The 27,272-nt window shown below is 47.6% G+C and overlaps 1 protein-coding gene across 2 annotated transcripts in view; it reads left to right on the forward strand.

Moving 5' to 3' along the window:
• Positions 1-27,272, forward strand: part of SERGEF (secretion regulating guanine nucleotide exchange factor) — a 248,199-nt gene that overhangs the window by 37,089 nt on the left and 183,838 nt on the right. For both annotated transcript variants that reach the window (XM_059874868.1, NM_001076021.1), the window contains exon 9: positions 23,373-23,539. In XM_059874868.1, the coding sequence (XP_059730851.1) occupies positions 23,373-23,539 (167 nt within the window). The remainder of the gene's footprint in view (positions 1-23,372; positions 23,540-27,272) is intronic.

Below are 27,272 nucleotides of genomic sequence, written 5' to 3' on the forward strand. Positions count from 1 at the left end.
ATGCTTGTATGTTAGTCACTGAGTCGTGTCCGACCCTTTGCAACCTCATGAACTGTAGCCCACCAGGCTCCTCTGTCCATTGAATTCTCCAGGCAAGAACATTGGAGTGGGTTGCCATTCCCCTCTCCAAATGGAATGCTTACCTAGATGAAATTAGACTATGCTATAGACTACAAGGAAACATAAAATTTGGAACTACCTTCAGGAATTTTATAGTTGAAATATTTAGTAGAAAAATTATAAAATATGGCAAAGAGCCAGAGGAGTGGCCCAGACACTGAAGGTTCTAGGGTTTCAGGGGAAAGGGAGGTCAGTGTGGTCACAGAAGGGTGTGAAATCCTTTGGGAAGGTCTCATTTTAATGTGTAGAGGGTTTGGGACTTGGTTCTGTTGCTTTCTCTTTGTCCTCTGGTAAGACACAGAACTATCTGGTCCCCTTCTTCCCATCTGAGCAATAGCAGGTTATGGACAGGATATCCAAAGGCCATCCCAGCTCTGAAATTCCATAATATTAAAAAAAATAAAACTGACCTAAGGAAATTATCATGGATACATTGGAAGATTAAGTGTAATGCCATTCATTGCAGCCTGATTTATAATGACAAAAACAAATGCCTGGAAACAAATGAAATTGTAGGGGGTTTGGTTAAATAAATTATGGTACAAACATATGTTGGAATATATACCCACTATATAGAATGTTTTAGAAGGATATTTGGAGAAGGCAATGGCATCCCACTCCAGTACTCTTGCCTGGAAAATCCCATGGACAGAGGAGCCTGGGAGGCTGCAGTCCATGGGGTCGCTAAGAGTTGGACACGACTGAGCGACTTCACTTTCACTTTTCACTTTCATGCATTGGAGAAGGAAATGGCAATCCACTCCAGTATTCTTGCCTGGAGAATCCCAGGGACGGGGGAGCCTGGTGGTCTGCCGTCTATGGGGTCGCACAGAGTCAGACACGACTGAAGCGACTTAGCAGCAGTAGCAGCAGAAGGATATTTAATAACAGAAGAATATGCTCATGATATGGTAAGTAAAAAGGGTAGATTGCAAGGTTACTGTACTACAACTTCTATTTTTTTTTTTTTTCAAAAGAATGTTTGTATGGGTGAATTTTCTTTTGTATTTTCTATGCTGAATATGTAATTTTCAGCCTGATTATATCCCCCATAAATGTCAGTGAATAAACTTTCTTGTCCCTCAGTGCAGGGAACTGGCCCCTTTGCTGGTGTATTCTTGTGTGTATATGCCCTTGACATCACTTCCGTGGGCCTCGTTTGGGAGGTCGCATGGAAAAGAGGCAGGAGACTGTAGAAGGAGGCAGGAAAGCACAGGTCTATTTTTGGCTCAGTCATGAGTCAGCTTTGTGGCCTGAGGAAACTTTGTGACCTTTCTGCACATCCCTGAGCCTTGGTTTCCTCATCTGAAGAAGGGAATTGGAGGTCACAAACAGTCCTTTGAGCTCCAGATACACTCATTCCTAAAAGTGGAGAATTTCTTCACTGTCATGGAACCAGCTGAGAGCTGATTCAGCTGAGAGCTTAACCAGCTGATTCCTTGAGCCTGGGTCCTTTCTTTCTCTTTCATTCCTCTGTACCTGGATTTAGCTGGCTAGCTGTAAGATCTCTCCCATTCAGACTTGGGGATGAGACTGAATCGGGTTGAGCAATAGGGCCGAGACCAGAGGGTGTAGTGACAGTGTTACACCACTAGAGGGAAGCATTGTTTGACTACTTGCCCTATCTGCTCTGCAGGTGAAGAGTGGCCTTGATTTGCCTCAATTTGATTTCAGATTCTAGAATTTTAGATTGAAGAGGACTTTGAAGACCATCCAGCAGAACTCAGTTATGCATATGTGAGATAATAGAGGCCAGAAAAGGCAAGGGACCTACTTTAATTCAGATAGGTTTTTTTTTTTTTTTTTCTGGGTCTTTATTATAGAGTTTAGAAGAAGGCTATAGACAGAGCTAAGAATGTGATCAGTTGCACGTGCAGAAGGTGGACCGTTTCTCCTAATTGTGCAGGAATCCGAGGGATCTGCTTGTGTACACATTCACCCAGCTCTTCTGGCCAGGTGCCAAGAGGCCTGGAGGTACAGAAAAAAAGATAGAACAAGACCCCAAGGGGCAGCATCTGGTGGGGGAAACCCATGCAAACACGTGATGCTACCCATGTGTCTTCCTCGGTCTCTGTCACCCTCCTGTGGTCTGCCTAGCCTAGGATCCGGGCTGTGGTAGTGCTCGGGGGCTGGTTTCCTGAAGACCTGCAGACATCCTCGTGAATGATGTCCTCCAAGGGCAGGAGGCACCTGACCGTGTCCAGTTTGTTATTCCCAGTGGACTTCTGCAAGCAGTACTCACATGTTCACATGTCCTCTCTTGCCATTTCTTGAGGTTTGCAAGGAATCCTGACACTTTATTTGCCACCTTCCAAAGGTTTTATTTCCTTGACCCTAGGTTGACTTTACTTTTGGTTTCCAGGGTGCCCACTAGCCCTAAGCATTGTGGTAAAGTAGAATTGTGCTCTGGTAGGACTCCCCTGGTGGTCCAGTGATTAAAACTCCATGCTTCCAATTGGGGGGCTTGAGCTCGATCCCTGGCTTGGAAACTAAGATCCCACATGCTAAGCAGCATGGCCAAAAAAAAAAAAAAAAAAACCACCCAAACGAAAAAGAACACCCCACCCCCCACATAAAAAAAGAAATAGAACAAAATACCAGTGCAGAAATGGGCATGGGTCTGGGAGCCGGCAGCTGTGTGACCTTGGGCAGGTTACTTCCTTTCTTTGGGCAAGGAAGTCAAGCTCTCAGCTGCAGCTGTGTCATCTCTGCTAGAGAGCTGAAGTTTTGGCATTATTTTTGGCTTTTGTGTTTGGCAGTGAATACCCATTGATCCGTGGTCTAGAGGAGTGCAGTGTCTGTCCAGCTGCAGCAGAAGCAAAATTTACCCTTTGAAGTATGTGCCTTTCTATAAGGGCCTTGCAGAGGGCCTGGCCAAAGCCAAGTTCAGCTGGTCCCACGAGGCCACCAGATGGCAGCAGTGGGCAGACAGATAGCCGTCGGGTGAGCTGATAAAGCCAGCATCCAGAGTTAGAACTAGCAAGGTCAGAGCTGAAAGCACCCCAGAGGTCACTCCCAGGCCCAGAGAAAGAAGTAGGGTACGTAAGATCTCTGGCTTCCCTGGTGGCTCATTGGTAAAGAATCCACTGGCAATACAGGAGACTTGGGTTTGATCCCTGGGTTGGGAAGATCCCCTGGAGAAGGAAATGGCAACCCACTCCAGTATTCTTGCCTGGGAATCTCATGCACAGAGGAGCCTGGTGGGCTATAGTCCATGGATTCACAAAAGAGTCAGACATGACTTAGTGACTAAACAACAGCAACAGTGCCTAAGGTCTCACTGTGCGTTAACACGTGATATCTCCTCGCTTGTTAGAACTGAGATTGGTTTGTTTTCTAGCTGGCCGCCGCACAGGAAGAACCAGGGGACAAAGACCTAGGCCAATGACCAGGGACCCGGAGGTGGGAAGGGAAGGGGCAGGAGTTAACTGTCCGCCTTGGTCTTGATCTCTTCGAGCGTCTGGTCTTAACGGTCTCTACCCTGCCACCCTCAGTAAGGACGGCGTCCATTGTCTTTCTGCTCCCCTCCTGCCTGCACAGTTGTCCTCTGGTTCACAGTTCTCCTATCAGGTTGTACCAGGAATCTTTGTCAAGGGTCATCTCAGAGTCCTTACACCCAACAGATCTGCAGTCCCAGGGCCTTGCACATTGCAGTAAGTTAGCACAATTGGTTGAACAAAAAAAATTCTCTTAAAAGAATTTCTCAGGGGGCCAGAGTAGGGCAGGGAACCAATCTTGCCAAGCATGTATCATGTTCTGGGTACATGCTAAGTACCCATGCTCTGCTGGGTACACATCCATACTTCCCAGAACCCTCTGAGGTGGGGTTCATTTCCTCTGCAGTCCAGGTGAGGAACTTGAGGCTCAGAAAGGCTGAGTGACTTGTCTAAAGTAACACAGCTAATTAACCAAGCAGACACTGGAAGTGTGCTCTGTTTGATATCAAAGGTCAGACTCATTTCTTTTGCCTTTGCCGCCTCCCTTCAAAGTGACTGCCTTTGAAAAGTACCAAGTGACTCCCCAGGCTGGAGGGCAGAGAGGAACAAATAGGTTTTTCTCTTCTGTAGAGAAAGCTGATGGTGGGCTGCTGGGGAGAGGGGGCCTGAGAAGCAGTGAAGGGCAGGTGTTTGTGGAGCAGGTTCGGGGGTGGCACCTGGCGGTGGAAGGCCATCTGAGAAGAGCCCAAGTGCCTTTCGTGTCCAGGGCAGGACTCCAGCAGTTCCCTCTGCCGGGCGTGCTCGTCTCCCTGAGCCCTGCCTGTGTAGCAGCTGCCACACGCCCGTCGCCCTCTGCCACTGTCACCTCTCACAGGGGCCTTCCCTGCCCACCACGCCGCAGGTGGCCCCCTCGCCTGTCTCAGACGCAGTCTACTCTCTGCCTGCCTTTATCTTCCACCCAAGCAGTTTTCAATGCCTGAAACCACAGTATGGTTTGTTTACTCATTTGTTCTCACTCTCCCCTCACCAGGTCTGAGCAGGTTAGGTGAAAAAAACCTGTCTGGTTTATTCTCCTCAGCTCTCCCCTGGCATAGAAAAGGGCTCCGTGAGAGTTAGCTGCATGGGCGCCTGGAGCTTTGGATGTGGGAGAGATGCTGTTTTTGGAGGCTTGCACCCAGAACTGGATGACTTGGCCCGAGGCCCTGCCCTCTTCCCACCTTCTTGGAGAGGCCCAGGGCCAGAGAGCTTCAGCTCCTTGAGGCTGACGGTGAGGCCTAGTGCCCCAGGCTTGTGGGGCCAGCTCTGCCACTGCACGTCTGCCAGACCCTGCCTTGGGCCCGTGGCTGCCCAGTCTGTCCAGGGGAGGCAGGGGTGGGGGCCCACCCTGCCGCGAGCTCACAGGATGCTTCTGGGAAGGGCTCCTTGGCCCCTGGCAAGAGGGCTGAGTTTCCATTCAGAGAACCCTCCTCCTCTTTCCTGGTGGGGATTGATCTGTTCCAGGAGCTCTCTAAAAGTGAGCATTAAGTGACCGGGCTGTAATTGCACCATCATTTTTAGGTTCTTGACAGATGGCACTGTGCTTGCCCTTCCTCTGGGGACCTTGCCTGTCTCACGGGAATGCTCAATAATCATAGTGACAGCCAGTGCCTTAAAGTGCTCTCGGATGTGGGCCAGGATGGAATTGGCCCACTTTGAGGAATCTTGGATCAGCTTTTTCCTAATCTAAGAGTGACTTTCTACTTCAGGAGGAAGCCTGATGCAGCCAAAAGAGCCCGGAAGAGCCAGGTTCAAGTCCTAATTTGGCTGCTCATTGGCCGGGTGATCTTGGGCTAGTCGTTTAGCCTCTCTGGGCCTGAATTTCCTCATCTGTTAAATGAGAAGCATGATCCCTAATTTGGCTGCCTCGAGGGGGAAATATCATGTCATTCATTCATTTGCACACTCCTTCCTTCACATCCTCACTCTACCATTCAACAAACACTTGTTGAACAGGCTGAGGGGAGAGGAGGGCGTTCCAGGCAGGAGGAATCCTGGAAACAAAGGCATGGCAGCAGGAAGTGCTCGCTGGTGCAGTTTGCTTACCATTGGGCCAGACGGGGTCAGCAGGGACTGGAATCCCTCGAGAACATAGGTATGGCTTTATTCTGGCTTTGCTGTGAGCAGTGGGAGGAGTGGCTGAAGGTTTCGGGGAGGGGGTGAGAGACGTGAGCAAGGGAGGGAGGCCCTGCCTTGGAGTGGCTCTTACAGGCAGCTTTCTGCTCCGGCCTCTTCTCTGTGGCTGATTTTGAGGTACTCCGGATTCTCAGGGGGTCCTCTCCCCTGTGATCTGACTAATAGAAAGTGCAAAGCAGGCGGGCTCTGGAGTCACCTGGCTCGCTGGCTCGCCCTCTGGGGAGCTGTCTCAGGCCCCGGGGACCGCGTCACATTTCCTTCCATCTTGAATCATCGAATGAGCAGCTTTGGGGTTTCTCCCACACCTCCCTGAGGAGATGAAGGGTGTAGGGGATGGTTATTCGTGTTTACCAAGGATGCACTGTGTGCCAGGCGTTTTGCCAGGGCTTTGCAAAATCGTCTATTTAATCCTTACACAAAGTTTGCCGAGCAAGGCTCCCTCTCCATTATGTGTGAGGAAGAGAGGTTAAGAGACGTGGCCTCACCCCACCTAGTTACTTGGCCTTACTTTGCTCAGTGTGAAATGGGGTCGGCAGTGTCACCCTGTCAACTGGAGGGCCTTACGAGGAGGATCAGGTAAGATCCTGGATGTGAAGGCATTCTGTACAATACACGCAGATGCTGCGTGACAGGACTGCTTCCCAGAGAACTGCGTGTGACTCCCTTGGGCCTTTCCTGCCTGGTGATAGAAGGTTCCAAGCTCTGGTCTCTCTTCTGCGCACCTTCCCCTAGCCAGCCCCTGGGCCAGGGGCTCTGCTCAGCACTGTTCTCATTTAGTCTGCAAATATGAAGGCATCACTCTTCTTCAGAAAACTCTACAGTGCAAAATTCATATCAATGTATGCTTACTTTTTGGCCATTTTGGTGAAAACAGTAAGAAGTCATGGAATTTTAATGCTGGAAGAGACATTCTCATCCTTACTTGAAATATGAGGAAACAGAAGCCTGGGGAGATGGTCCCACAGCTCATGGACATAGGGCCAGGATTAGAACCCAGGGGTCTTGAGCCCACGGCCCTTTCACTGCCCTGCAGCACCTCTCATGAGAGAGACTTTAATTGCTTCATCTCCTTTGTGGAGGAAGGAAGAATCCAGTTTAATAAATTTCATTACACCAGCCCCTTTATGTAACAGGGCTGTTTCCGGGTCCTGGCAGATGGTCCATAGTAACAGTGCTTTGCTGATTTGCTTGGAGCTGATCCTCTGCAATGAAAAACCCCGTGCAGCAGATGCCTTTCCCAGTCCCTGGCCTGGGAAAAGCCAGCCGCTTGGGGAAGGCACTGTAGCTTCACCATCTCTCATGGGACCTAGTGGCAGTCCCCGGAGGTCATCTTAAACCAGCTTGGGTTTTTACAGAAGGGTCACATTGGTGCAGTTTGTTGGTGGGTGGGGTACTGGTAAAAAGGATGTTTCTTCTGGGGCCTGAGGGACAGATGGGCTCAGGGAGCAGAGTGGGAGAGATCAGGTGTGGACGGGGAAGACAGGCTGTCCCTCTGTGGATCTGGCCTGGTGGCCCTTCACACCATGAGGCCTTGGACGCCCAGGTGAGCAGTTGGAGTGTAACTTGCAGCCCCTTTTGTTGAAATTACTGGGACTCCATGTCTGATTATTTTCCCTTTCCTGATGAGTGCTTGATCATGATGGTCCTCCTTATGGCCTCTTCTGGTGGTGCTCCTTACTGCCATTGCTTGAGGCAAGTGGGACATTCTCGGGCACCAACAGTGAGTGGGTGTCACTTCTACAGACTCTTCCTCACCTTGTCCTGCTTCTCAGGTCTCCCTCTTGCAGGGTCCTCCAAGGTGGGGGTGGGAGAATGCCCCCCCCCCCCCCACCGATCTGTGAGTGCAGCTCTTTTAGGGCTCCAATAGGTCTTTAACAAAAAAATTTTTTTAATGCCATGTGGCATGTGGGATCTTAGTTTCCCCACCAGGGACTGAACCCCTGTCCCCTGCATTGGAAGTGTGGAGTCTTAACCACTGGACTGCCAGGGAAGTCTCCCCAGTAGGTCTTTTACACTCACCTCCCCAGTGTTCTACCCTGGAGAATCCCATGGATGGATAAACCTGGTGGGCTGCAATCCATGGGGTTGCAAAGAGTCAGATGCAACTGAGCAACTGGGCACACACACATGCCGCTGAAGAACCTGGGATAGTCCCCGGGTTTAGAAGAAATTCAAGGCACCATCCAGAGTCAGGTCCCAAAGTGTTCTCACCGGTTGATCACAGGCTGGCATCCCAGGACAGGATGCTTTCCCTCCGTGCTCCTACCCCTGGGTGAATTTTTTGCCCTCCCAAAGTTCAGGGGCAACATCTGCCTCTCTGCTTGAAGATCTTAATCTGGGCCTCCTATTAACTAACAGTTCAGTTTCTCTTTGAAAACCAAGGATGCAAATAGTATTGTGGGATCTCTTGGGGTTTCGGAGGTGGAATCCTGGTTTCGACGCCACGGTGAGTTCTGCAGGATGCCCTGGCCCCAGGTAATGGTTTGTTCCTGCTCCTGGTCCCGTTGGCCTCAGGTTGGCCTGCAGGGGGCGCTGTGTTCACACAGCCGAGCGCCGGGAATTCACCCAAGGGACCCAGGCAGCGCCTCTCTGCAGGCCCAGGCATGCTGGAGAACTGCGGCTTTTCCTTGGCCCTGCCGGATCTCCCAAGTCTCATTCCCAGCTCAGCCTCCAGCTTGGGCACCGTGAGTCATCGTCATCAGTGGAAAACTCGGCCTCACCAACAGCTGGGCGCAGTGCTTGGCCTTTTTTCTTCTTCTTTTTTTGTAACTTCACAGAGATGGAAACTGCTGATGATCATTTGCAAGAGACAGCAATTGAAGGCGAAGTTCAGGGCCAGGACGGCAGTTCTAGGTGGGGAGAGGAGAACTCTGAGATAAGGGTGGGGATGTGTGTCTTTCCATTACCTTGCCCTTGGGCCTTCCAAGAAGCCATGCTAGGGAGGCAGGCAGTGAGGGGCTGTGTGGGCCTCACTGGTCTCTGTTCTTTTCTGCCAAGGAGCCCAGGAGGCCTTGGGTAGTTAACTGATGCAGGCGACAATGAAAGCTTTGATAGGTTGACTGAGGTTTTTCTAAGAATCTGTGAGGAGAATGTGCTAGAAGTCAGAATGACCTGAGTTCTAGTCCTGTTTTGCTTCTAAGCCACTATGTGACCTTGGGTCAGTCAGTCACTTTGCTCACTGGACTGCACTTCTCCGGCTGAAGCACATGGTGGGGGTGGGGTTGGAGTCCCTTGAGGACCCTTGCTGCTCTGGTGCTCTGTGAGTCTGAACTGAATGTAAGGATTTTGAGCCCACAGTCACCTTCAATAGTTGAAGCCTGTAGCTGTCCTGACGCAGTGAGCGCCGCTCATGGACAATCACACAGGTACAGGTTCCTTGTTAGTGTTCAGTTGCTAAGTTGTGTCCAGCTCTTTGTGACCGCATGGACTGCAGCACACCAGCCTTCCCTGTCCATCACCAACTCCCAGAGCCTGCTCAAACTCATGTCCATCAAGGCCGTGATGCCATCCAGCCATCTCATCCTCTGTCGTTCCCTTCTCCTCCCACCCTCAGTCTTTCCCAGCATCAGAGTCTATTCCAGTGAGTCAGCTCTTTGCATCAGGTGGCCAAAGTCAGCTCTTTGCATCAGGTGGCCAAAGTATTGCAGCTTCAGCTTCAGCACCAGTCCTTCCAATGAATATTCAGGGTTGATTTCCTTTAGGATTGACTGGTTTGATCTCCTTGCTGTCCAAGGGACTCTCAAGAGTCTTCTCCAGCACCACAATTTGAAAGCATTAGTTCTTCAGTGCTCAGTCTTCTTTATGGTCCAGCTCTCACATCCATACATGACTATTGGAAAAACCATAACTTTCACTGTACAGACCTTTGTTGACAAAGTGAGGTCTTTGCTTTTTAATGCACTGTCTAGGTTCAGGAATGTCCCGGTGGCCTGCTTCCTCTCTCTCCCCACGAGGCAGTGGGCAGAGGCTCTTGGAAAGCAGGAAGCTGGGATTCTGGTCCTGGCTCCGCCAAAATACATTGTATGTCCTCGGGCAAATCCCTCACCTCCTTCAGTCCCGTTTTCCATTTTCTTGAAAATCAAGGATTAGATTCCCTTCTTGGCTTCAACTCCCCTCAACTCCCACCTGCCACCCCCCACCCCCAGCCAGGCTCCTGCTAGCTTTTCTGCAGGGTGTGATTCTTAGCTGCAGAAGCCCTGGGGTATAGTTCCCTTTCTTGCCGGGAGGGAGAGAAGCAAGATTATTTTTTTAATTACACAGCTAAGATTAGGCAGCAATCTACATTTTAAAATGTTATTAATAAGACTCTGAAAGTGTGCAGAGAAGCTTTGGAGTTGGAATGTGGAATAAGATGGAAAACATCTGCAGAGCCAGCGGCCTCTATTGGGATGTTTTTTTTTTTTCCTCTGGGTGCCAAGTGACTGCTAGGTGTGACTGGTGGTCCGGTATGCCACCGGGCCCCTGGAGGAGCAGGAAGCCCTAGCACTCGTCCAGAGAAGCATCCTCAGGGCTGGGGATCACGGTCCACCCTCTCAGGATGGTTCTTGCAAACTGGCTTTAGAGAAAGAGTTATAGTCATATTGCCAGTTCCCCTATTTAGTTTATAAAGTGCTTTCATATTTATTGTCTCCTTTTTCATCATAGACCTGAGAGGTAGTTAGAGCTGGTCTCACTGCCCCTTCAGGAGCTGGGTGAGGTCTCTTCAATGCAAGATTCTTCCTTTAAGAAAGGGAAGTGCTACAGAGGAAAAGCCCCACACACGGAGTGTGGAGCTGGGCACCTGTCCTAGGCTCCCCCTCCCACGCCAGCTTTGCCTGTCTCCTTTCCCTACTTTGTATTTCTCTATAGCACTTAAAATCCTTTGCCAGGGGATATGTTTCATGTGATTTTTGTCCGTTGTTCTGTCTCCCCCCCTCCCACCCCAAATGCTAGAATGTAAACCTCATCAAGGAAGGGAGTTTTGTCTATTTCCTTCCCAGCTGTGGCCCCTAGCACTGGGAAGCCCCTGGTGTGTAGAAAGTGCTCAGGAACTATTTGTTGAATATTGAGAGTGCTTGGCTCTGCTTCCAAGTAGTCTATGTGACTTGGAAGAGTTATTTATTTTCCTCAGTTTTGTTTTCTCTTGCAGGGAGTTGGATGGGATGGTTTGTGGCATCCTTGTGGCAAGCAAAAGCCTGTGGCAAGCAGTGCCCGCAACGCTTCTTCCTTTCAGCAAACACCGAGCACCCGCTCTGGGCAGGCCCTGTGCCAGGTGCTGTGAGGAACACAGCGAGCCCAGGAAGGGTCCTGTTTGCACCCTTTGGTTTATGTGATTGTTCGTTTTTTATGTGTCACCTTAACTGGGCCACAGGTGCCCAGGTATTTGCGTGACTGTTATTCCGGGTGTTTCTATAAGAGTGTTTTTGGAGATTAACATTCATAGAAGTAGACTGAGTAAAGCAGACTGCCCTCCCTAAAGTGGGTGGGCCTCATCCAATCAGTTGAAGACCTGAATAGAACAAAAGGCTGACCCTTCTCTGAGTAAAACTCTCCTGCCTGACACCAACCAACAGCCTCTGAACTTGGACTCTGGCTCTGCAGATTTTGGAGTTGCCAGCCTCCATAACTGTGTGAGCCAGTTCCTTCTACTTCATCTTGCTCTGTAGGACCTCCTGGTTCTTTTTCACTGGAGAACCTTGACTGAGACAGTGGGCGATGTAAGACATGTCATCAAATGGTCTCCTATTTGGCAGCATAGGATAGTAGTTGGAACAGGGTACAAGCACCATGCCAGTGGCTCCTAAGAAAGGGATGGCCTGTTTTGACTTAGGGGATAATGGAATGTTTTAGGAAGGCAGTGGCATTGGATCCAGGCCCTGAAGGGTGGGAAGGGATCTTGTGGGTGGAACAAGTAGGCTGATCGGCAATACAGGCTGGGGCACAGCACAGCCCTGAGGCCTGGGAGCTGGAGGAGGTGGAATGTGCCCTTGACAGAGGGGCTGTCATCGGTGCTGAGAGAACAGAGGTGCTTGGAGGGCTAGAAAGCTAAACACATTACACAGTCTAGGACCAGGGCTTCCTAGAGGCCCTCACCAGGACTGGAGAAGAAATCAGCCCTCCCTGCGTTTGTCTGGGAAGCCCCCATCCTGCATGGTATAGACAGTCCTGCGGCTGGTCTGGGGCTCCTCAGGTACAGTCTGTCTGGTCTTCTCTCACCAGTGCCCTTTATTAGCTGTGATAAAGTCAGTGGTGAAAATGGAGCAGCGGTGTGGAGTGTCTGGCATGTCTTTGCTGTATGGGCCAAGGATGATGCTCCCTTAGTAAACTGACCAGGCCAGCTTTGTTCCTCTAGCCCACACAGGTGTCCCTGTGACTCTGAGCAACCTCTGGAAGTCCACGCACTGTTCACTTTTGGAGAGGCAGTGTAAGCCAGACACGGACTGGTGGGTCCCCTGCAGGGCAGTGACCAGGGGCACTGACAAGGGGCAGCTGTAAGCTCTGAACCGAGACTTCACCCCTCCCTATGCTTTAACTTACCTATAACTTGAGGATTGTAATACTGCCTTCTCACAGGGGGGTTTTGTGGACCAAACAGGATAATCCATGTCAAGAATTTGGCATGAAGTTAGTGCTCTCAAATATTAGTTATTATCATTGGGGCTTCCCAGGTGGCTCAATGGTAAAGAATCCACCTGCCATGCAGGAGACGTAGATGTGGGTTTGATCCCTGGGTTGGGAAGATCCCTTGGAGGAGGGCATGGTAACCCACTCCAGTACTCTTGCCTGGCAGGCTTACAGTTCATGGGGTCGCAGAGAGTCGGACATGACCGAAACCACTTAGGACACAGGTTATTGTCATTATCACCATTCCTGCAGGTTTTTCACTCACAAGCCGTGTGATCCTGAGCAAGTCATTTAACCTCTGTGACCTGTTTCTTTTTCTGTAAAATGGGGTTCACACCCATTGTTTAGTGTTGATCAAACTATATCACTTCATGGCAATGCCTAAAATAGAGTTTTGCACAGAGTCAGCTCCCAATAAATAATTCTCCCCAGGCCCTTATGTTTTTATTCAATCTCTTTGCAGATTACTTCTCTTCTTTTTAGCTGGACAGCTCATGTTTGGAATTTTTATTTCTATATGAATTAAAAAAAAATTCCAAACCTTTGTTATGTGATATTCTTCATGGTACAACTTTGGAGACTTGGGGAATTTTACAAGAAAAAGAAAAAATAAGATATACAGCCAGGTTTTCAATTTTTAAAACTGGTTACCACAACATTGTAAATCAACTGTACTTCAGAAAAAAAAAGAATGTGTGTATGTGTACAACTGAGTCACCTTGCTATATAGCAGAGATTGGCGCAGCATTATAGATCAACTGTACTGAAGTAAAAAAAGATTGTTAACCGCATTAGTGGTCTTTGATATTAAAGTGGATGTTTTAGTTGAGGACATTGGTCAGACTAGATATTCAAAACGTGCCAATAAAATTAGATTGTACACCATTCATTTTTTACATTAATTTAATTATTTTAGTTGGAGGCTAATTGCTTTACAGTATTGTGGTGGTTTTTGCCGTACTTTGACATGAATCACCCATGAGTGCACGTGTGTCCCCCCATCCTGAACCCCCCTCCCACCTCCCTCCCCACTGTATCCCTCTGGGTTGTCCCAGAGCGCCGGCTTTGAGTGCCCTGCTTCATGCATCAAACTTGCACTGATCATCTATTTTACGTATGGTAATATAGATGTTTAAATACTATTCTCTCAAGTCATCCCACTGTTGCCTTCTCCCATATAGTCCAAAAGTCTGTTCTTTACATCTGTGTCTCTTTTGCTGTCTTGCATATAGGGTCTTCATTACCATCTTTCTAAATTCCATATGTATGCATTAATATACTGCATTAGTGTTTCTCTTTCTGACTTCAGTCTGTATAATGGGCTCCAGTTTCATCCACCTCATTAGAACTGACTCATATGTGTTCTTTTTTATAGCTGAGTAACATTCCATTGTGTATATGTACCACAACTTCCTTATTCATTTGTCTGCCGATGGACATCTAGGCTGCTTCCATGTCCTAGCTATTGTAAACAGTGCTGAAATGAATGTTGGGGTACACGTGTCTCTCAATTCTGGTTTCCTTGTACACCACTCATTTTGACCCTGAAAATTTTTAGACATAATTATTAAAGTTTAGACCAGGAGAATGTCTCAGAGGTCATCTATCCCAGTCCTCTTACTGTATGGATGGGAAAAGTGAAAGTGAAGTCTCTCAGTCGTGTCTGACTCTTAGCGACCCCACGGACTGCAGCCTACCAGGCTCTTGCGTCCATGGGATTCTTCAGGCAAGAGTACTGGAGTGGGTTGCCATTGCCTTCTCCAATGTATGGATGGGAAAGTAGGTCCCAAAAGGAAGGGACATGTTCAAGGTAATGTAGTCTTGGAGAGAAGCCTGGTTTAGGATCAGGTCTCCGAGTCTCTGGTTAAAGCGTCTTATCTTCTCCAGCTCACTTGCTTCATCTCTTTTCCATTGCTCTCTTCCACCCTCTTCCTTTTCACCCTTGAGTTTAAATTTATTTGTGCTATGTGAGGCGATGTGCCAGATACTATGCTTGCATCTAATAAATATCCCAAAATCCAATGGTGAAACTTCAGTACTCTTCTCTTATTGTCAGTAGAGGTAATGGCCCTAAGATATTGGTAGTTGGCGGCTGGCAGAGAAGATTTGGCAAATCGGTAGAAACTGGGAGTGGAGCGATGGGAATCCTGGGTAAGGCTGTGGTGTTGAGTTGAGGAGGACAACAGTAATAGGGCTAACATTTGCTGTTATGTGTCATGCACTTTATGAAAAAGTACCCTTGCAACAGCCCTACAAAAAAGGTGTTCTTATTCCCATTTTTCCTATGTTGAGTCATTTGTTCAAGATTATAGAGCCAGCAAGTGAAAAAGGTTAGTAGTGGGGAGCAAGAAGTAGGTGAGTGGAGATGGTTAGATTGTTCATTTGTTCATTCAGGCAACAAATGTTTTATTGAGCATCTACTCTGTGCTGGGCATTTTTCTAAGATACAGGAATGGGCAGACACAGCGCCTGCTATCATGAGCCAACTCTCTGGAGGGGAGACAGACTTTAATCAACAGTCCTTCTAATGAGTGTACATTTATAAACCAAGACAAGTGCTCCCCAGATGAGGAAAGTGCTGCTCTGAGATCATTGCACAGAAGAGTCTGATCTGGGTTGAGGACTGAGCAGAGCTGCAGAGTGAGTAGGAGTTGACTAGGTGAATGAGGTGGGGGGTAGAGGAGACAGTGAGGATGGAGGGAAGCAGTGTAGCGGCCTTGAGAAACAGCAGGATGACACGTCTACCCAAGGGCAGTAGCCTGGTGTGCTGGCGTCCAGCCCCTGTGCTCTGAGCTCCCCTCTCTGTTCTCCTCTCTCCTGCTCGGTGCCTCTCGGGCAGTTAGTTCTGTGTTGAAAACTTCTTGGTTTTTATCACCAAGTGCCTTTTTATAAAGTCTCTGTCCACATGGCAGAATGGAGGATGGGTTACAGAAATGAGGTGCTTATACTCTAAGGACTTAGAATTAATAACCCTGAGAGTAATAGGTGTTTGTAAACAGGTGAATTATAAATATAACTCCTAAGTGCACAGAGGTTTCCTCCTCGTGTGTGTGTGTGTGTGTGTGGTGTGTGTGTGTGTACCCCAGAAGGTGTCATAGCATCCTGGAATATTCCAGGTGGGAGGGACTGAAGAGGTTGTGTGGACTTTCCTCTGCCTGCCCTGTGGGATTCTTTTTGTAACATCCATCTCTATTTGCTGTAACTCCATTTTGATATCTTCAGTGGCATTGTTTCCTCCTGGGACAGATTCTGTTAAATAAATGTGGATATTCCTTATATTACAGTGTAATCTATCTTGTCGCCTTCAGGACCCCTTTTCCTGAACAGGGTGAAGATTCCCCTTCCCCCGAGGACTGATGATACTCTTGGAGCTGTTTCTCGCTGTGCCTGTTACTGTGGCTGCAGCCCCTGCCTTTACCAACATCTCGGGCAGCCCCCTGAATGGTAAAGGAAGCTGGCTCTGTGGCCATTTCCCATCCACCCCCCTTCCTGAGTCTGCTGTGACCCCACAGCATCCAGGGCTTGGCACCTCGTCTTCTTTCTCCTCATTCACTCCCCCTTTATTTGTATTTGACTGTTTGTTAAGATGCTTATCAAAAGGGGCTTATAAAAGGCCCCAGAGGATTTAAATCACTTAGTAATGAAGTAACATTGCCTGAGTCCCAACAGTGGAACCCCCAGTCTAGCGTCTCTGCCTCTTTGTTCCTTTTCATGGCACCACCACCTTCCTTCCCACTAACCCTGAAGTCCTGAAATCAGAGTGCTGTTTATCTCCTCCCATCCCCTTTCTCTCACATCAGATGGGTGTCAAGCCTTGCAAATTCTTACCTACCCAGCCCCTCGTGACTTCAGCCTTGGCTGTGGCTGATACATCTCTGGCTTGCGTCACTATAGTGGCTTCTTTTCCTTCCTTCCTTTCCTTTTAACTTACTCCTACTGTGACTTTGCTTATCCCCTCTCCTCACCCGTAGAACCTTCTCCCTGTCAGTAAGAAGGGGATGGTAAGTGTACCTGTCTCATGGTGTTGTTAGGATACTGCATAGAGATGGTTTAGAACAGTATATAGAGAATTCCTAGAACAGAATCCTAGGCACACAGTGGGTGCTGTGGAAGGAAATGTTAGCTGAGTATTATTACTGCCCCCCTAATTCTTTGCAGATGTAGCACCCCCAAAACACTCGTTTCATCAGACCCTACCTCTGTCCCAAAGTCTGCAGTCTGAGACTGAGAGTCCGGGTAGCAGTCATCCCTAAAGTGAGCATGCCAGATGAATTGCCAGGGCGTGGGAACAGGAAATTATGATGTCTTTTGTGTTTTTATTTCATTCTTTTAATTTTACACTTTTGGAGTGTGTTTTATACCCAGTTCAGTTCAGTTGCTCAGTCGTGTCTGACTCTCTGTGACCCCTTGGACTGTAGCACACCAGGCTTCCCTATCCTTCACCAACTCCTGGAGCTTGCTCAAACTCATGTGCATCGAGTTGGTAATGCCATCCAAGCATCTCATCCTCTGTTGTCCCCTTCTCCTCCTGCCTTGAATCTTTCCCAGCATCAGTCTTTTATACTGGATAGATTTGAATAAAGGTGTTTTTCTTATTGTTCAGTCACTAAGTCATGTCTGACTCTTTGCAACCCCATGGACTGCAGCCCACCAGGCTTCCCTGTCATTCACTATCTCCCAGAGTTTGCTCAAACTCATGTCCATTAAGTTGATGGTGCCATCCAACCATCTCATCTTCTGTTGCTCCCTTCTCCTCCTGTCCTCAACCTTTCTCAGCATCAGGGTCTTTTCCAATGAGTTGGTTCTTGGCATCAGGTGGCCAAAGTATTGGAACTTGAGCTTCAGCATCAGTCCTTCCAATGAATATTCAGGGATGATTTCCTTAAGGATTGATTGGTTTGATCTCTGTGCTGTCCAAGGGACTCTCAAGAGTCTTCTCCACCTTTCAGTTCAGTTCAGTTCAGTCACTCAGTTGTGTCTGACTCTTTGCGACTCCATGAACCGCAACACGCCAGGCCTCCCTGTCCATCACTAACGCCCGGAGTCCACCCAAACCCGTGTCCATTGAGTCAGTGATGTCATTCAACCATCTCATCCTCTGTTGTCCCCTTCTCCTCCTGCCCTCAATTTTTCGAAGCATTAGGGTCTTTTCCAATGAGTCAGCTCTTCGCATCAGGTGGCCAAAGTATTGGAGTTTCAGCTTCAACATCAGTCCTTCCAAAGAAATCCCAGGACTGATCTCCTTTAGAATGGACTGGTTGGATCTCCTTGCAGTCCAAGGGACTCTCGAGAGTCTTCTCCAACACCACAGTTCAAAAGAATCAGTTCTTCTGCGCTCAGTTTTCTTTATAGTCTCTCATGTCCATACATGACCGCTGGAAAAACCATAGCCTTGACTAGATGGACCTTTGTTGACAAAGTAATGTCTCTGCTTTTTAATATGCTGTCTAAGTTGGTCATAAGTTTCCTTCCAAGGAGTAAATGTCTTTTAATTTCATGGCTGCAATCACCACCTGCAGTGATTTTGGAGCCCAGAAAAATAAAGTCAGCCACTGTTTCCACTGTTTCCCCATCTATTTGCCATGAAGTGATGGGACCAGATGCCATGATCTTAGTTTTCTGAATGTTGAGCTTTAAGCCAGCTTTTTCACTCTTTCACTTTCATCAAGAGGCTCTTTAGTTCTTCACTTTCTGCCTTAAGGCTGGTGTCATCTGCATATCTGAGGTTATTGATATTTCTCCCGGCAATCTTGATTCCAGCTTGTGCTTCATCCAGCCCAGTGTTTCTCATGATGTACTCTGCATATAAGTTAAATAAGCAGGGTGACAATATACAGCCTTGACATACTCCTTTTCCTATTTGGAACCAGTCTGTTGTTCCATGTTCAGTTCTAACTGTTGCTTCCTGACCTGCATACAGATTTCTCAGGAGGCAGGTCAGGTGGTCTGATATTCCCATCTCTTTCAGAATTTTCCACAGTTGATTGTGATCCACACAGTCAAAAGCTTTGGCATAGTCAATAAAGCAGAAATAGATGTTTTTCTGGAACTCTCTTGCTTTTTCCATGATCCAGCAGATGTTGGCAATTTGATCTCTGGTTCTTCTGCCTTTTCTAAAACCAGCTTGAACATCTGGAAGTTCACGGTTCATGTATTGCTGAAGCCTGGCTTGGAGAATTTTGAGCATTACTTTACTAGCATGTGAGATGAGTGCAATTGTGCGGTAGTTTGAGCATTCTTTGGCATTGCCACCTTTACTTTTATCTTTATCTTTGCTTAAAAGTATCTAATTATAAATATGTATAATGCAAGTGCATACTTTAATAAATAAATGAATATATATGTATATCAGTCAGTTCAGTTCAGTCGCTCAGTTGTGTCTGACTCTTTGTGACCCCATGAATCACAGCACACCATGCCTCCCTGTCCATCACCAACTCCCAGAGTTCACTCAGACTCACGTCCATCGAGTCAGTGATGCCATCCAGCCATCTCATCCTCTGTCGTCCCCTTCTCCTCCTGCCCCCAATCCCTCCCAGCATCAGAGTCTTTTCCAATGAGTCAACTCTTCGCATGAGGTGGCCAAAGTACTGGAGTTTCAGCTTTAGCATCATTCCTTCCAAAGAAATCCTAGGGCTGATCTCCTTCAGAATGGATTGGTTGGATCTCCTTGCGGTCCAAGGGACTCTCAAGAGTCTTCTCAACACCACAGTTCAAAAGCATCAATTCTTTGGTGCTCAGCTTTCTTCACAGTCCAACTCTCACATCCATACATGACCACTGGAAAAACCATAGCCTTGACTAGACAGACCTTTGTTGGCAAAGTAATGTCTCTGCTTTCCAATATGCTATCTAGGTTGGTCATAACTTTGCTTCCAAGGAGTAAGCATCTTTCCATTTCATGGCTGCAGTCACCATCTGCAGTGATTTTGGAGCCCAAAAAATAAAGTCTGACACTGTTTCCACTGTTTCTTCATCTATTTCCCATGAAGTGATGGGACCAGATGCCATGATCTTCGTTTTCTGAATGTTGAGTTTTAAGCCAACTTTTTCACTCTCTCCTTCACTTTCATCAAGAAGCTCTTTAGTTCCTCTTCACTTTCTGCCATAAGGGTGGTATCATCTGTATATCTGACGTTATTGATATTTTTCCTGGCAATCTTGATTCCAGCTTGTGCTTCTTCCAGCCCAGTGTTTCTCATGATGTACTCTGCATATAAGTTAAATCAGCAGGGTGACAATATACAGCCTTGACGTACTCCTTTTCCTATTTGGAACCAGTCTGTTGTTCCGTGTCCAGTTCTAACTGTTGCTTCCTGACCTGCATACAAATTTCTCAAGAGAAATATATATATGTATATATATATATATATATATGGATATATAATCAGTGGTATGTTGAAAGTATTTTGCTGATAGAAGTGCAAGCAAGCAAGTCTTGAATGTCAGGTCCAGACCCTGAGCCTGGTGTTGCCCTGTTGTGGCCCCAGCCTGGCAACCCTGACTTGCCTCCACCCCCCAGCCTCGTGACCCTCACACTCTCCACCTGCCCACCTTATGCTTTTGGATTTCTGTCATTGCTTCTCCCCTCTCCCTGCTCCTAGAATGTTCTCATTTTCTTTTCCTATCCAAAGTTCACCTTAATGCCACCTGTTCCATCAAGCCTGCTGGGACAATTCCAACTTGGAACGCTCCCTCTAAGTTCCCTAGACCTTCCTTGTCAATACCGCTCATCTGGTCCTGTTGCTTTCTCCACTGTGCTGGGACCCTTGGCCATGTATGTTTCTTGGTCATCCTATGTTATCTCACGTGGATGTGCCTTTAAATTATAATTTACTTGCTGACTTTATTTTGAGGTGTATATAGTTTCTCCCATTTATCTGGAGACACACACCTATACTTGTTGGATGATATTAATGTATCTATTTTATATAAGTAATATATAATTATTTATGCTGATGTGCTGTGTGCTCAGTTATGTATGACTCATTGCAACCCCATGGACTGTAGCCTGCAAGACACCCCTGTCCGTGGGATTTTCCAGGCAAGAATACTGGAGTGGGTTGTCATTTCCTCCTCCAGAGGATCTCCCCAACTCAGGGATCGAACCTGCGTCTCTTGCGTCTCCTGCATTGCAGGTAGATTCTTAACTGCTTGAGCCACTGGGGAAGCCCTGTACAATTATTTACTATAATGTAAAGATTCATTTGTTATACATTTGGGATCCGAATGTCCTTGGATTTGCCAGTGTGCTTCAGCTCGAGGCAGGCAGACATTTATCTACCGTGCATTAATGAACGTCTTTTGTATGTGGATTCATTGTTTTCTTTTACTTCAGGTGACCTAAAAATCGTAATCCTTTTGTTTAATGCCTTTATTTCAGTGCTTGTAGTTCCAAGTTCTGAATGGTCTCCTGGGAAGAAGGCCATTCTAGTGAAGAAAGCTGGATGGTACACAGAACATATCCATTTAATCTGAGTTTTCCCCCTCTTCAAACATTGTGAGAACGGCTGTTTCATCAGCCAGGTTTCATCAGTTTGTGACAGCAGCTGTGCAATCATTGAATCTGCCATTGGTCTTAGAATCAGAAGACAGAGGTTTAAATTTTGCTTTTTATCACCTGCTGGTTTCATGGACTTGATCACGTCATCTAACCTCTCAAGTCATCTAATCTTATCTGTAAAATAAGCCTAATAATCTGTAATTCCCAGGATTCTTATGAGGATTGATTGAGATATGATCTGTGAATATGCTAGACCCCTGAGAGGTGGTCAGCTTAAAGGAAAAGAAAAAAGGGATCCCTCCCTCTGTCCCCTGTGAGCCTTCTGATGCAAAATGTATTTTGGGGAGAAACAGACAGCTTCAGGGAGTGGACCTACCTGACTGAGCAATCTTAGGTTGGTGCTCGAAGGCTGGCCATCCAGGCAGCCTGACTGTCTCTAATAAAATATCTGTGGCATCCCCAGGGAGCATGGAGATTAATTAGTTCATCTTTGTAAAGTGCTTTGAAGGTGAAAAGTGCTGTATAAGTGGAATGGTTGAATTGCTATTGGAAATGTAATCATGGTAGCGCCATATTCTGGCAGTCTTGCCTGTCTTGGACATCAGTAATCAATAGCAGAGAAGGTTCTAAGATGTCTTACTTGATAGGAAAGGATTCACTGTGGGGTTTGTGATAACACAGTTCTTTCTGTAGTCTTGCAGTTAGCAACTTGCCAGTTCTTCTCAGCAGAGGAATGCAAGTGTCCTTTAAGAAATAGCAGTCTCATCCTCTGGCTTTTTGGGGCTCTTCTTGCTAAGGCAGCCTGGTGGTAAATCCCAGCCAGCTCAAGCAGAGGGACAGTTTGCCAATTGGGAATGCCTTGTGGGTCCTGGGCCCTTGAGCTTCCCCCTCCCCCCCCCCCCACCCCCACCGCTAATCCTGCAGAAGTTAAGGAAGAGTTAAGAGACAATGTGGGCCAGTGTGAATAATCAATGCAGAGTGGTGTCATGGACTAGTAGAAGGAGATGTGGCTTAACTGTGTGACCCAGGGCTGGTCACTTCTCTGAACCTTAATTTTCTCACCTGTTTCATGGGATCATAGTGGTTGATGAGTACAGTAATAAAGGTGCTCGCAGGAAGGAGGTTTCTTCCATTCTGAGGAGAGCTTAAAAGTCAGGAAAAGTTTTACAGAACTGGGACCCATGAGCTGGACTCGGAAGGTTGAGTCACCGTTTGTCAGGTGAATGATGTAAGGAGAGGGCATCCATGGCAACAGCACATCTGAATGGACCCGCTCCCTGTTCTTGTAATATATCTGCTACCCCATGTGTTGCACAGACTTGGGTCCCTCTTTGAGGAAGCCAGGAAGAACTTCTTGGTATCGACGCTGGTGTCTGTAAGCAGACTGGTCCTGAGAACTGTATTCCTGCAGAGCCCTGTATCCCTTCACAACTCTGACATTTCCCCTGTGAGTTCTCTGGTTGTTTTTTCACTGACACCATAAACCATATGTTGAATGCGGGGCCAGATGAAGCTCTGAGACTAAAACACAGAGTATGTAGTAGATTTGTCTAGAATTTAATATGCATTACTTGGTGTTTTGTCTCTTAAGCAAAGTTTTTCTTTGTTAAAACAAACATGTATAAAGAATTTATACAGCGCACATGGTTATGCATATTTATTGCAGAGAATCTGTTAATAATCTATGCCTCATCAGATTTTGCATTTCTGTTGAAATAACAAATGTGGCACTTGGTACAACTGAGTAAGTTCGGTGAATTCTCTCTTATCTGGGAGAAGAAAGGCCAGTTCCTTTTTCCCAAACTTCATTTTCTTCAGTCGTCTCTAGCACTGGCCAGCCCCCAGGTGGTGCATCTGGGGGACTGACTGCTTTTCTGGCTCCAAATGATTTTGTCTTTTTTTTTTTTCCCTCTCACTCCCTTCCCTCTAGCACACATAGGCACTCACCTTGGAGTTGTTAGCATCGCTCCTGTGGGTAAGAGCACAGACTCGGGCAGGTCCTCTGTGTTACATGGAGGGGAAAACGCGTGCCAGGGGCCACTGAGAGGTTGTGGCCTGGGGCAGATCAGGAGCCTGGGGAACCGCAGAGTGGCTGATGGGGGGCTCTGGATGGGATGAGAGGGAGGGGAGCCCAAGAACAGATATCATATGCCTCTGCAAAGTGCAAGGCGAGTGTGGGGAAGGGGAGGGGGGTTAGAAGTGTTACATACAGAGCGGTCAGAGTATCCTCGGTGGCCATGTCTGCATCTCAAAGGCAGGAGCCCAGGCTGTAGAAGCAGCCTCTTTGGAACCCAGCTTTGGCACTCACCCCTTGTTGGATCTTGGTCAAGTCAGACATCTCACCTCTCTGAGCCTCACTTCCCTCATCTGTAAACATGCTCATGCGTGCGCTTTCTTTACAGGAAGATAGGAAGGTCCTTGCTGCGTGGTAGCTGGTACTGAAATGAGTGATCACACATTCCCTTGTAGTTCTTTGGTTACCCGTGGGAGCACAGCTGTGGAATATAGCCTTAATTCAAGTTTTGTTTTTGTTTTAGTAACTGGCAAGGTGTTTACCTGGGGCCGAGCGGACTACGGGCAGCTGGGGAGGACAGTGGAGACTCGTGAAGGCTGGGAGTCAGAGAAGCAGGATCCATCCCTCCCTGGCTCCGGGCCACAGAAGGGCACACCTTCGTGTCTGCCTTGCTTAACGGGAGCGACCGAGGTAGGAAGTGACCTCTTTCCTCAGAGGTGATGTGTCTCTCTTCCTTGTCATTTGGGGGAGTGATCACTGAAGACCTACTGTGTGCTTATAGTCCAGGCCATACAGTGAGTTCCACATAGGAGCCTAAAGGGGTCTTCACTTTGAGTTGTTCACGTTGAATATGATAGAAAAGGCAGTTACCCAGATACCTGTACTGTAGGGCAGACTGTGTGCCTCCTTTAGAGATTCCAGGGGCTCCGGGTCTGCTTTGGAGGGTGAGAGATGCATTCAGGGTACAGGGCTGGGTTGGGCTTTGTGGAGGGCCTGGCTTGAGCTGTGTCTTGGAGGATGGGTGAGACTTGAGCAGGAATGAGAGAGAAAGGAGGACTTTCTGGTGGGCACTGCAGCTGGAGCAGGGTCGGGGTGGGGAAGTGAGGAAGCTGTTTGCGGAGCATTGGTGGTTCTGTTTGGCTGGAGCCTGGGGTGTCTGTGGTGGGGAATATGAGGTAATATCAGAAGGATGAGTTGGAACTTTATCAGAGGGGCCTCTACTACTAAGCTGAGTAGTTTGCTCTTCTGTTTATATTTCCCAGTGTAGAAAGCACAGTAGTTCAGTTGCTTATTCAAGCCCCTTTAGTTCCCTGAAATGTCTTGAATTCCTCCATTTAAGGCAGGAGTCTTAATTTCTCCAGGGTATGTGTTTCTCTTACTAAACTTTATTTTACTGCTGTCCTTAAAAAAAAAAAAAAAAGAAAAGGCTAGGTTTTTGAGAAGAAGGAGGATGGCCACTCAGGAAATGTGCCTCTGAACCCAAGTTGGCTTCATGTAGGAGTTCAGTCTTCATTGAGTCTGTCAAAAAAATTAATAAGCTAGTGAGACTTCTGTAATTAGCATCAGACTAATTACAACCCTCTCCATACCTAGAGGGCTTCCCCTCCCCCGGGGCCTGCCTGGCCTCCTCCTTCTGGGTATGTAGGACGGTTCTCAATTTCTGCCTCACATCCCAGCCCTGGTCCTCCTGGGTCTTTCCTTGGTGCTGGGTTGAGTCTGTCTGTCTGTCTTTTTCTTTCATTGTAAAGGAACTGAACAATACCAATTTAGATACGATAACGCTAGTAATAAAACCACCTGTTGTCTTGCCACCCTAACACAACTACATTCCTTTTTTGTATATACACATGTAGACACTTTACAAAGTTGTAGTGATGGCATTTATGATGTTTTATACTCAGACTTCATTTATTTTATCACAAATGCCTTGCTTTGTTTCTTCTTGGTCTTTGAAGATTACTCAAAATGACTGTCTAATATTATATGGTTTGAAGGTTCTGGGGTTTTCCAAACCATTCGGTGAATATTGGACATTGAGGTCATTTCTTTTTTTTTTTTTTTTTTGGTCACTATAGTGAATTCTGCAGCAAATAGCCTGTTGAATTGTTTCTTGAAGGGAAAATCTTGGGGATGACATTGCAGGGGCAAAGGCCATGGGCATCTTCATGGCTTTTGCTGTATTTCTGTAGATTGTGTTTGAGAGACGTTGACTTCAGTGAGGGAGGGAATGCAGTGCTTGAGCTAGTGCTGTCTGTTGAACAAGGAAGGTGCTGAGAGCTTGGTACCTGTTGCTTCAGACTCTTTTGCTTTCCTTTTCTTTCTCAGAATGCTTAAGATGTAGTGGTCAGGTAGCATAGCAGAGGTACACCAGCTTCATGGATTTTTCTGAGTCTCTAGTTTTATTGGCAAGACGAGGACAAGAATACCTACCCCAGAAGGTCATCAATGAAGATCACCACAAAGTTTTTGGCATCTGCCCAGCATGCAGTACCTGTGGGTCCTTTCTCTTCTTCCCCTTTGGAGCCTTGGAATGCCCTGCCGTGGTCATGCTATGCAACCCTGTAGCAGTGCAAGCAGATAGCTGGAGAGCCTCACCTTGATGTGATTTTTGACTGAGCTTCTTGGCAGGGCGGTGTGAAGAGTCAGCTTGAGCTCTGAGCCCTGTAGCAGCTTCATTTCTGTGCTCCCCTCCATTTCCTCTCCAGACTCTGGGAAACTGGTACTGGTGTGTGTACTCACTGGTCTCACTGCAGGCGCAGACCCCAGGTCATTTCCTCTTGGTAAATTGGGTCTGGGAATTCTCTCTGCTGTTGATGTCCAGGTCTGGCTGCTCAGGCAGCTAATTGCCGGAGGCCCAGAGCTGTAAGCTGCTAGGAGTGGGTTCACCTTAGGGAAGACCAGAGCTGTAATAAACTGGGGGATACCCTGGTAGAGGCTTGGCCAGGGAGGTGCACAGATACCTGGGGAGACAGGAACAGCCTTGGACTAAGCTGATGATTCCTGACCTTCAAGGACTGGAGTGGCCCGTAGCTGACCTGTTACCTTCTGCTACGTCCAGGGATGAACAGAGGGAGGAGGGAGCTATCTGGGCTGAGGCCTCAGGTAGGATGTCTGCCCAGGAGGATCCAGAGAGACAACCAAGTGGGAGAGGAAAGCACAGGTAGACACAGCTGGACTCCGGTCTGACTGACCCCTCCCATGAACAAAGGAAGGCAAATAAATCCTGTGTAACTTGGTGGTTATTACGGCCCAGGAAGCGTGCTAAATGCTTTACATTTATTCTTTCATTTTTACAATAAACTTGGGCACAGATGTTATAATCACTGTGGTAAAAATAAGGAGACTGATGGGTTAGTCACTGGCCTTGGATCACACAGTAGGTAAACTGTGGGGCTGGGACTTGGACTTGAAGTTCTCATACTTTCTGTAGACATGAAACAACGTTGCCTGTGTATGCTCACCTGCAGGGAAGTTCTGGGAATCAGGATCTCTGATTCTTTGAGAGTCCCGGTTCTTTTCTTCTGAGCCCTGTCTTATCTTTAGCCTGAGAAAGACTGAGATTTCAGACCAGACAGGCCGTGGCTCAGTGTTCTTACATACTGAAGACTGTGTTTCGTGCACTTTCAGCTTTGCCTTAGGTACTGGCCCTCTCTAACCACTCTTGGAAAATTCCAGGGTGAGCACAATGGTTGGGATCACTCCCATGCACATGTCAGGGTAGGGTGTGTGTGAACTGGTTTATCTGCTCCCTGCCAGCAGCCTCTTGCTTTCTAAGTTCCTGGTGGGGCTACTCTCTGTTCATTTCCTGTGGAACACTGGTTCCAAACTCCACCCAAAGGTAGAAACCCACACTTCCCAGTAGGACAGAAGTATCTGCACTCACTTAGTGGGTTCAGTGGGGCTCCCCCAAGATTCTGAAGCAGCTAGAGTAGGGTACCTGTTATGTTAGTAGAACCATCAGGAGACTTTCTTGACTGAAGGTCAACAGCCTCTGGGGGGACAAGGTCCAGCTTGGGGTTCAGAAGACCTGGGTCTAGCCATGATTCTTCCCTGACTGGGTGAACTTGGGAAAACCCCTTTCCTCCTGTACCCACCCCCCCCCCCTTTTTTGGAGAGTCGTTCAGTCGTGTCCAACTGTTTGTGACCCCATGGACTGTTGTCTGCCAGGCTTTTCTGTCCATGGAATTCTCTAGGCCAGGATACTGTAGTGAGTAGCTGATCCCTTCTCCAGGTGATCTTTCTAACCCACGGATTGAACCCAGGTCTCCGACATTGCAGGTGAATTCTTTACCGTCTGAGCTACCAGGGAAGCCCAATATACTGGGCTATCCCTTCTCCAGAGGATCTTTCTCATCCAGGAATCGAACCAGGGTCTCCTGCATTGCAGGTGGATTCTTTACCAGCTGAGCTACCAGGGAAGCCC

Source organism: Bos taurus, chromosome 15, assembly GCF_002263795.3.
Source record: "Bos taurus isolate L1 Dominette 01449 registration number 42190680 breed Hereford chromosome 15, ARS-UCD2.0, whole genome shotgun sequence".
NCBI classification, from domain to species: domain Eukaryota; kingdom Metazoa; phylum Chordata; class Mammalia; order Artiodactyla; family Bovidae; genus Bos; species Bos taurus.